We start from the raw sequence: 11677 nt of genomic DNA on the forward strand, positions 1-11677 counted from the left end.
TCATAATCAAGATTCAAGAACATGTATACTAGTAAAAGGCGGCCGAAAGAAAATAAATAAAGGAAGGCGCCTCTTGCTTTTGTCTTTGGTACACAACTTTAGACCTAGTCAACTTGCAACTTGAGAAGGCATCAATGGAAAAGCTCCTTCCACCTAAAACGTTAAAAGTACATCATCCTACGGAGTATAATAAATTATAAATATTAATCCTGGAAAGTGCTATAATGTCCATTATACACTCGAATATACTAGGTATTGTATACTTCCTCCGTTCTGTTAATATTGCAACAATGGACTTTTTGCACTATTCATCACTCTTGTTTGACTATATAATTATGATTTATACGTTAAACAAAATATAGTCACGTGGGATTTTGTTGGATTCGTCTCATAAAATACTTTCACAGTATTAAGTTTTTATAATTTTTACTCTTACACAATTATAGATATTTAGCATATAAAATATGCATTGGGATGTGTAATTTCTTCCTTGTTGCAATATTAATAGAACGGAGGAAGTATGATACACCAACAATCTATTTATGTTTGTTTAATCCCTCTCAAAATTAAGATAATCCTTTTGTTTTGTATGTGGCATTAGGGCAAATGCATTAAGTTTTTTTGAGTAGACTTGGGTCTTCAATACTTTTTCCAAATTAGTTATAAGAGATAAGTTATAATAGGATTACCATTATTATTTTAATAAAAAGATATATCGAAATTACTACGCGTTACAATAATATTTCCACTAATAAATCTCAAGGCGTTTTTGAATTTACCTAAAGTTGGGATAATTTTGAAAGTTATCACACTTTTGGTTTTGACCTAAATGGAGTTTATCATGACCCCACAACAATCTAATCTTATGCTACTTAACCAACCTAACACCAAATTACCAACTACTCGTATTACATTTATGAACTTTCAAGTAATTAAAGGACATGCATGTATAATCCAAACTAGAGATTCCACCCAAACAATAGCTTCTTAATGCATCATTACTAAAATCGTCAAACAATAGATGAATGAATGTATCTCAATCGAACTTTCCTAAAACCGACCATTCGAATTCTCGAAATTTTGTGGCAAGACTGGCAACAATTGCCACTCCAATTTTGATGGTAAAGAAAATAATGGTATGGAAAAAATGACCAAAATTGAAAAAAATAAGTTGGCTGTTAGCTTGTTTAGAAGGATGTCAACTCAGCTTTCCGAACCCATTAGCCAATGAGAAAACGGAATATAGATCTAAACCTCGTGTCCGTCCGGGTGCCCCTCCTTTGAGTGAAGAGACATCCAGCACAAACCTGTTCAACCCAATAAACAAAGATTAATCAGAATATTCATGTCTAACATAGCTGAGTATATTTGAATGCAAGAGAGACTTACGAGTTCTTTGATGCATTTCCGAGATCTAACATTGTAGAATTTAAGTATATTTTGTTACCCACTTTTGATACCGAATTCACCATAGGAAAACCAATCTTTGGGACTGCATATACCAATTAAAATATTTCATAACGCATAATGAGCTAAGGAAGACAGATCATATGAAGCTAACGTATCGATTTGGGAATTTACCAGATTGGTTTGTTTTGTCAGCAGATTTATCTAAGCCCAGGAGATTCTACAAGCCAAAATACAAAATTTAGCATTTCACTATCAACACATGCTGACTCGAAAGAAAGGGTTTTTGAACCAGGAATAATCACCTTTAGAGTTTGGTAACAGGCCTCAAGATCATCATTGACCAGGACATGATCAAAGAGAGCGGGAGACTTTCCCTGTTCGAGCTCTCCCTTGGCATTGCGAAGACGCTTCTGAAGCTGCTCCTCAGTCTCAGTCCCTCTGTTTAAAAGGAAGGTAAGTTGAAATGAATCACAAAAGTAACTAATATAGGCATCCCAACTGCAAGCAGCTCTAGTTTACCTAGAACGAAGCCTCTTCTCGAGATCTTCATATGATGGGGGGCATATAAAGATAAAGATCGCATCAAGTGAACTAGCCCTCACTGACTTTGCACCTTGAACATCAATGTCAAGAATGCATCTCTGCGTAAAGAGACCAATATAATTGTCTCAACGTTTTGTAGTATAGACAAGCAATAACTACTAATCTCTTTAAAGAAGAATTGTTTATGAAAATATCATGTTGTTTATACAAAGACGGGAAAGAAATAGAGCTTTCGTCCTCACCTTTCCTGCATCAGCAACAACCTCAACAGATTCGACACTAGTTCCATACAAGTTTCCATGAACTTGAGCAAACTCGAGGAACTTTCCGTCTTTTATGTCCTTCTCCATTACATTTCGCTCAGTAAAATGGTAATGAACTCCATTAACCTCCTTCTCTCTGGGAGCGCGGGTTGTATGGCTCACAGAGAATCCAAACATCGACGGAAACTCCTTCATGAGCATGGCAATTAAAGTGCCCTTGCCCACACCAGAAGGACCACTGATAACAATAGGTTTCCCAGCATACCCCATCACTCCCTTACTCCAAGCCACAACATTATCACACCCTAAAACCTTTTTCTGTTGTCTAACATATGGTGTGTCCACCTATCAATAAATTGCACATTAATTAATCATAACTAGCTCAAATTACATAAAAACAAAATATATTCCAAGAACCATCAACATTGAATGTTACAACTAATATACCCTCTTAGATTCATTATTCCACACAGATTAACTCAAATCATCATAATATTCCTCCAACTATATAGGACCCTCACCTCAAGAAACCAAAGATTATCATCTGTGGATGCACCATTCTTGATCACCAAAACCCGATCCTCGCCCAGCGGCAGAGCCCAAAGATCAGAGCTCAGAGATGGCTTTGTGCCCAAAACTGTAGGATATACCCTATAATGTTCATAATACTATGTTATTCAACCTACAAATAGAACATAACATAATCAATCAATAAAACAACATTCATTTAACTTACCAGTTTTCCAAGGAGTTGTCAAAAACCTTAACTCCAATGGACAATGTTGAATCATCATAATCCCCAATTAAGTACTAAAAACAAACCAACAAACAAAAATCAATAAAATCGATACAAAGTGAATAAAAAAAAACTATTGGTGAAAGAAACAAAAATTATAGTATGACAAATTCCAATACCTTTGTTTTACCTACAATAGTTGTTGTTTCTCTACCCCTACCAAACAAATCAACCCCATTTCCATTACTTTTCTGCAGATCATCAAACAGAAAAGCTGGCGCTTCACCCTGTCAAAAACAACCTCAGATCAGATTTCTAAAAATTACAGGTAACCCAATTTGATCTACCTATATTTCAACAACAAAAAATCATCTACTTCAGGGTATGAACCATTTTATATTGGCGTCGGTAAGACAGACAATGATGTAGACAATATTCGATCCGGGGTCTCGGGTCACCCGAAAAAATATAACAAATCTTTTAAAATGAATGAAAGTAAATAGAAACAATGAACTTACCATGGAGTAAATCTTCTTACTCCAACAAGAGACTCAAAACACCCCTAAACTGCAATAAAAACAAAAAAAAATAGATCAAAAACAAATTCAATCACCCAAATAAGACCTAAAAATGACACAATGTAGCACAGAAAAAAATCTGGACAAAATAAACATAAACCCCAGATGGGAAATTACAAAAACAGAGTAAAAAACTTACCCAAATCCTAACTATAACCAGAGGATCAAAGAAGCAATGTGTAATGAACCCAGTACCTAAAAACTTGAATTTTTCTTTGTTTTATAGAACCAAAAGAGAGTTTTTTAGAGGGGTTTTAAAGAAATGGAAGAACGAAGAAAAACCTAATTAAAAAAAGGAAATAAAAACCCTAAACAAAGATTGATTGAAAAGGGGTGAAAGATGACAACTTTAAGTGAAAATTAAATCAAATAAAATGAATGGAATTAAAGTAAGACAAACTTAGGATTGAAAGAATCAGAAAAGTGTAGGAAGAAGAAGAAGTAAGGAGAAAAGAAGAGAAGAATTGGCATATTTGTAGGCAAAAGAGAGAGAGAGAGAAGAAGAATTTAAAGTGGGAGAAGGGTTAACAGAAAGAGGTGGGGTTTGCTGGCTGCCTTTGTTTTTGGGGGTATTCCAATTTCAATTCCTTGTAGAAACACAACCCAGATTACCGGACTCCTTCTCTTCATTGGTGTTAGCTTTTCCTTTATTTTTTATTTTAATTTTTTACACAAGAAAATAAATAATAAAAATAATTTATAGGGTCCTTGTTGATTTGAGTGGTTGCAATGAATTTTTTTTTTTCCCCATTTGTACCTGTATATATATAAATGAAAAGAAAAATAAAAATGAAACAAGTTGACAATGGTAAATTATATGAATAAAATTTATCACAAAATACTGCTATTTTCTTCGTTTTATTATTTCAAATTCGTATGTTTTTTTTAAAAAAAAATATTGCAAATATTGCAACATTGGAGCCTTCAAAAAAAAAAATGAATAAATATTGCAACATTGGAGAATTATGCTTTAGTTGTCTTAGCTTTTAGTGTGGCTGGCAACGCACAAAACAAAACGTGTGATAAGCTAGCAACGCGTCGCTTCAGTAATTAACAGAACTCACTAATGGCGTTAAAATAAAAGAAAACACGCGAATTTCGACAGCAAATCAATTAATAAAACTTTGATGCTTTTACTAACTCTATTTCATTACCAAATACACATCAAAACTTTCAATTCAAAGCAACAAAGATTTTGATAAATAGATACATAAATAATGAATCAAATGTAATCTTCAGCTTACCATTCAAAAACTCATAATATGTACTGAAAACTAGAGTTGGTCATCAATGGTCCAACTCGGAAAAGGAGCGAGTTTGAGAAAGGTTAAAAAAAAGTATTTTTTAATTTAAAACCCGAACCCGATCTGAAAAATTCCATTACTACCCGATAAACCCGACACTATTTGTGGGTTTGTGCACAAGATTTTATTCATTTGGCCGGTCCAAGTTTTATCACCTTTGCTGAAAACACACCAAAATAAAATTAATTAAATTAGGTAAACCATTGTACATAAATGGGTAACATAAAGAGGTGACTCCATAAATAAATTGTATGGTGTAACCTTCTAAATATCTCCCCCGTTTTGTAATCATCGTTGCACTAAAGTATTGAACAAAGTTTTAGAAAAAATATATGGTGGGGACTAAACGGGGAATTCTATAATATAAAAAGTGTAGTTAATGAGAATATAATTTATGTTAATTAGTTGAAGAAAGAAAAAAAATTTGCATAAACCACCTTTTCAATCTTATTTTTTTGCATATAACCACCATTTAAAAAAAAAATTGTTGCAAAAAACCATCAATTTTAAAAATTTTGTTTATGAATTAGAAACTGAATTGAAATTAAGCTGAAGATAACATGTCCAAAGTCTTGTCGTTTAGGGAGGGGGAAGAGGTTAGCTAAGTATTGAATAAATATTGCACAATATTCATTTTAGAAAGAAAATATTTGTGTTTACACTACATATACCCTACATACCCTTACCTTTTTAACACTTGACTTTTTAGTCATGTTTATATTCACATAAACAAATTTGTACTTTTACCTTTCTCTCTCTTCCTTTATCCACCACCAAAAAATTTATGCCCAACCTTTATGGTGCAATATTAAAAGAACTGAAGAAGTAATCTATACTATATACTAAAGTAATCACCGGAGGAACACTTGGCATGATTTTATGAAAAAAATTTCCCTCCAAAATGCTTTTTTTAAAAAAAAAAATTAAAAAAAATTAAAGGATAGACATTATTAAATTCAAATTTAAAAAAAAAAAGTGTTACATAAGTTATTTAATTTCAATTAACTTTATTTCAATTGACTATTATTATATTATACTTTATAAATCTTTGCATAGCACGGGGACAAAACTAGTAGTTATAAAAGAGTAGTGTAAGTAGACTTGGTACCTTTACAAATATTAGTCCACAATACCAGTTGTTAAGTAACCCTTCCCTTCAAATAAAATAAAATAAGGAGCTAATACCACAATAAGGTATGTACTAAACTTTGGTGAAAGTAGCAATTAAGCACCTGAAGTTTCATTTGTTGCAAATTAGGTATTGAACCGACCATTACCTATTGTAATCAATTACATGTAATTTTCCTTAAAAAAAAATTAAATAATGCTTTTCTCTGTCTTCCCCTCCTCTCCTCTCCTCTCCACTTCCCTTAAACTTTCTCATTCCTTTTCTATGGTAGGCTAGCCCTTCCCAACACCATAACCCATGCTCACAGCTATTCCCATAACCTCTTAGTTATTAATTCAACCCAATGAAAATTTATATAGTAATATCCACAAATAATCAACAACTATCTCATATTTACTACCTTTATTTTTTTTAAAAAAAAAAAACCCACCCTCACTACAACCCAACGCCCACCTTGTCTCACCCACTAATGACTGCTAGCCTTCTCCCAACCCTGGCCTCTTTCTCTTACACTTGTTAGCTAACCTCTCCCCCCTCCCTAAACGACCATACTTTGGACCTGTTCTCTTTAGCTTAATTTCAGTTCAGTTTAGTTTCTAATTTCCTTCTCTCATAAACAATCCAGTTCAGTTTATTTCAATTCAGCTCAGCTAAGCTAAATCAGAACAGGCCCTTTATCGATTGAGAAAACCACAATATTCACCTTGAATGTCCACCCTAACCACCAAAATTAGGGATGTTCAGAGTCACCAATTGTGATTTGGTGCGATTTAAAGTTTGAAAATTGCGGTGCAGTTTCCATAAATGACCAAACCATAGTTTGGCAGCTTGGTGTGCTTTTTTCGAAAAAAAGACCAAACTGCACTTTGATCGGTTTGCGGTTTAGATCATCAAACTTCAAAACAATTTTTATTAAAAATATATATGAAAGAACTTAAAAATATGATGCAATGTTTGACTATTAGCTAATTAAAGAAAAAAAAAAAGAGTTTAACATTTGAATAAAGTTAATTATCACAAAACAAAATAAAAGTTTTTTTTTAAAAAAGAAAAAATATTTACAACTTTTAAAAAATGTGATTAAATCACAAACCTCTCCGCACCAAACCGCTAAACTTTAATGTCGTATTTACTCATATAATATGTAACCCCTAAAATTGAGAATCTATAAACTCTATACCTCTTATTAGGTAACTCCTAAATATACTATCATTAACGGGCGTGTTCGGCCGTAGTTTTAGTAAACCATTACTTAGTAAAAAAAAAAAATATGAGTGTTTGTGTAAGGAGGGTGTGCCCGTCGTAGGGGATCCTTCTCCTTTATGCCCATGGCCCTTTAAAAGCCTATGACTTTACACTTGTTAGGGTGTATTAGGATTTGAATTCCTGACTGTTTGGGGGACCTTGAATTAGAGTTGATCTTATCATCATGCTTTTTTGTAAGAAACTAGTAAGGAGTCGCCAATGAATTTTAGGAAAACTCATAAACCTCGTTCATGCCTTTCACCCAAGTAGAATTCAAGGGATATTTAGCATGAATCATAAGTTTACCCCATGCCCAAATTGGTTTACGTGTACCAGAAATGAGTTCGGGAGCGAGGGTACTAAAATAATGTTCCCTTTAGGGGGAATCACTATTCTAGCCCTAGTGCAGCCTCTACTAACTCTTCCTTTTTTTACAATTTCATCACCAAACAATATATGCAACGTGGCTCCTAAAAACTAAGTTAATTGATTTTATTTACAAGCATTAATCATGTAGGAATTACATTGCAAAAGTCGTAATTCTTTTGTTATTCAAATTCGTGAAAAGAACAAGAAATAAACAATGTTCGCCTTGACTTAGGTGATAAAATAATCAATTAATTATTCAATTCTATTCTTTATTTAACGCAAGATACTATGTGAAATTAATTAATTAAAAGTTTGTTTAAAGTGGTCAAACAACACTAATTAACCAATTAAAGGTTTATTTAAACAAAAAAGAAAAGATGATTGATCTAAGTGCTTGGGAATTTACCATTTCTCCTTGCTAAATCTTCGTTTAGAACACTTATGGACTCCTTCTTGTTCGAGAAGCTCCACCGTAGTAACAAGTAATAAAGGGGTGAGTGTTTAGGACAAGAGGGTTAAGAGTACACAAGTTAACAAAGTTTCTGCCAGAGTTTAGGGTTAATTTTCTGTCTGTTTAAGCCTCGTATTAAGCCTCTATTTATAGGGAATGGGTGTGTTTAGGGTTTCAAGTATTTTGCCGCAGTAGGTGTCGCGCGCATCTGAATGGGTTGCGCGCGACTGCCCGGCGCAAGTGATTTAGTTGCGCAGCTAAGGGCAACGCAACTGGATGTCTTTCGCGTGGTATTATGGTAAGATTCGATTTTATATTTTTATGAAATTCTGAATCTTCCGCGAGCGCATCATTAGAGGTTGCGCTGGGTGTCACACGCAACCTTGTAAGTTGCGCGCTCCAGACCAGCGCGACTCATTGAGATGCGCGCGGATTTTTTGCGGCAGCTTTAATTTTTAACCTAGGCACCTCTAAATCCGTCAAATTAGGTTTTAACATCGGGCTTAAGCCTAATTATGATCGGGCTTAGTTAATTTGGACTTTAATTCATTTTGTTTTGGGTTAGGCTAGATGTTTTGCATTTTTGTGGCTCAATTAGTTGTCCATAAACATTCTTCACGTTGATTCAACACAAAGATGGTTTCATTTATCCTCATAGCACTTCCTGTCGGGACAAGAGGCCAAAGTAGATGTCTACAGTTTCACAATATAGTGGTGGGAGTAAAGTTTAGTGGTTGGAGTGGTTTTATTAAAAAAAATTTAGTATTTGCTTTTAGAATTTTTCTTTTATTTTTTTGAATCTCACAGCTAATAGCTAGTCAACAACTATTTTACTAAACACTCATATTTAATTATTTATTTTCACAGCTAGCTATCGTTGACAGTTAACGACTACACATACAACTAACAACTACTACCGCAGCTAACAACTCTCTCTACAGCTACATCTTGCCGATCACGCCCAACCTCTACAATATTTGTTGTAGCTCTATTATGTACAACTCCCTTCGTCCCAAAATAATGGACACATAGGGTTTTATTTTTCGATATTTATATATCAACTTAGACCATAATTTATTGGTAGTGCATTAAAAATAACTTTTATCATGAAATATATTTTTAAACATGTAATAATATAAAGTTGAATTTCATAATATGAACTTTTGAAATTTTTAACAAGCTCAAAGTATTGCATTCATATGTGTGTTAAACTTGATTGTGTCAGTTATTTTGGAACAGATAGAGTATGCTTTTTTATTTGTAACCACTATAAAAAAACCCCACAAGTTAATTAGGATTTTTACTTATAACATCACAAAAAGTACATAAATGGATTTCAACACTTCAAAAACTAAAAATTTTATTATAACACCACAAAAAAAACCCAAAAAATGGATTTCACGAGCACTTAACTAATTCCATCCAAAAAATCATTAGTAGGCCCCCACAATGTACACATGTCACTAATTTATTAGATAAATTGAGAAAAAAAAACCTAAACCCTAACCTAGCCACCACCGGCATCCCAACACCTCACCGTTGTCGCCAAGCCCAATTTGCTGCCGAAACTCCCTCCTTTACCCTCGAAACCACCATCCCTCATCCCTTCCTTTCCCCTTTAACCCTCTCTTACCCTCCCCTCCTTTGTCGGATCTCCCCGGTCGTTTGACCCCAAACCGCCACTCCTCAAATCCTAACCAACCAGAAACACAAGCAACTCCCATTCCACCACCAAAAACGACCACTAGCAGTTGAAATCGGCTAGGGTTGAATTTGACTCTAAATCGATCGATTTCAAATGCTAGTTGTTGTTTTATTTTTAGGGAGTAAGAAAACTATGGGTGGCTGCCGGTTTAGGGTTCATGGTAGGGGTTTCTACCGATTGGTGGGATTTGCGCGGGGGGGGGGGGGGGGGGGGGGGGAGGGGGGTGGGAGGGCTGTGGTGGGTGGGGTGATGGTCGGTGATTTTGACGGTGAAGGAGGGGTTTTTGGCGACAGTGGGGGTGCCGACGATGGGGTGTATGGCTGCCGGTAATGGTTGTGGGGCTGGGTTAGGTTTAGGGTTGTTTTTTATTTTATTTTTATTACCTTTTTTAAAACAAATGCCTTATTAACACGTATCCATAGTAGGTCTCACTAATGATCTCCATCCAAAACCCGTTAAGTGGTGGTGAAATCCAATTTTTTGTAGTGTTATAATAAATTTTTTAGATTTTGTAATATTATAATCCTTTATTTTAAACTTTTTTATGGTGGTTATAAGTCAAAAAAACCAATAAATTATTATAATGACAATTATATTTACACAAATAACCTTATTTAAAAAAATATATATATATGGCTAAAATAAACTTGATTCGGATTTTTTTTTTAAAAAATACAACTTGATTTGGTTGTTATTATCATATGGGATATTATATCTAAAAGAGCCTAAAAAACAGGGAGATAATTAAAAGTTAAAGAATCGATTGTAAATATGAAATCTTTTGAAGAAACTTCCCGTTGTTATTATCATATAGGATATTATATCTAAGAAGAGCCTTTAAAAAATAGGGAGACAATTAAAAAAGTAACACTAACAAAAACGTGGCTAATTGAAAATTAGTCAGTTGTAAATTTGCACGAACTTTCATATATGGATGCCCACATCGTGTGGTCAGTCACATCTTCTCTCTCTTCTCTTTATCTCCTCTTTCTCTCCCCTTTTTTCTTCTGTTCTTCAATTAATTCCCCAATTTCCAGATTTCTCCTTTTTAGGGTTCCATCTTCTTCAATCTCAATCAAATTTAAAATTGATTAGAACTGAAAAAAATTAAGTGCGGAATTTAGTGAAAACAAAAATTCGCAGGAGAAAATTAAAGGAGCAAGAGAGATTAACGAACATGAAGAGAGGGATCTAAAAGAAGATGAGGAAGAAGAAGACACAAGAAGCAATGGTGGATTCTGGTGCTGGTCTAACCTTGAAAATTAAAGGAGCGAGAGAGAGTAATGAACTTGAACAGAGGGATCTCAAGGAAGATGATGAAGAAGAAGACGCGAGAAGCAATGGTGGAAATTTTGGTGCTGCTCAAACCCTTACTCGATAAAATCACCATTGTTATGCTATCTCACCGTCAAGAATTTACTATCTGTTCTTTTTTTCCTTCTTATTTTCTCAGTGAATCTTTGTGTTTTATTGGTGTTTGTGTTGTGATTATTGAGCTAATGAGGTGAAGGGGTTACTAGGTCTATCAAGGGTTACTTGGTTAGGGGTTACTAGGTCAGGGATTACTAAGTCGGTTAGGAGTTACTAGATCAGGGGTTACTAAGTCGGAAGAGTTACTTAGTTAGGGGTTACTAGGTTGATTAGGGGTTACTAGGTCAGTCGGGGGTTACTTGTGTGTTAGCTTACCACACACAAAACTTGCAATTAAATATGAAATTTATTGAAGTAACTTCTAACAAAGTTGGAATAGAAAATTATCCTAATAAACATATTACACTTTCTAATATTTGGTAAGTATATAATTTATAAAAATTAAAAATAAAAATAAAAATAAAAACCAATAAGGGAATGGGCGGGATTTCTAGGCAATTAGGAGGGTAAAAATAGGTTTCATTTCAGTATAGTAGTAGCATAGATGTGAAATAGGAGAGTACATTTTTTTTT

General features: G+C 34.0%; 1 protein-coding gene across 1 annotated transcript; it reads right to left on the bottom strand.

Annotated features, from left to right (window-relative positions):
* Nucleotides 1-966: 966 nt before the first annotated feature.
* On the bottom strand, nucleotides 967-4138 carry LOC145583221 (guanylate kinase 2-like). Its single transcript, XM_081640405.1, has 11 exons — nucleotides 3670-4138; nucleotides 3471-3519; nucleotides 3132-3239; nucleotides 2953-3026; nucleotides 2738-2867; nucleotides 2196-2561; nucleotides 1930-2051; nucleotides 1713-1848; nucleotides 1582-1627; nucleotides 1390-1492; nucleotides 967-1307 (listed from the first exon to the last, which is right to left on the bottom strand). The coding sequence occupies exons 2-11, from the start codon at nucleotides 3471-3473 to the stop codon at nucleotides 1199-1201; spliced, it is 1197 nt and encodes a 398-aa protein (XP_081496531.1). The 5' UTR covers nucleotides 3474-3519; nucleotides 3670-4138; the 3' UTR covers nucleotides 967-1198.
* Between the last annotated feature and the right edge of the window lie 7539 nt (nucleotides 4139-11677).

The sequence above is a fragment of the Chenopodium album genome, chromosome 15, assembly GCF_948465745.1.
Source record: "Chenopodium album chromosome 15, dcCheAlbu1.1, whole genome shotgun sequence".
Classification (NCBI taxonomy): Eukaryota; Viridiplantae; Streptophyta; class Magnoliopsida; order Caryophyllales; family Amaranthaceae; genus Chenopodium; species Chenopodium album.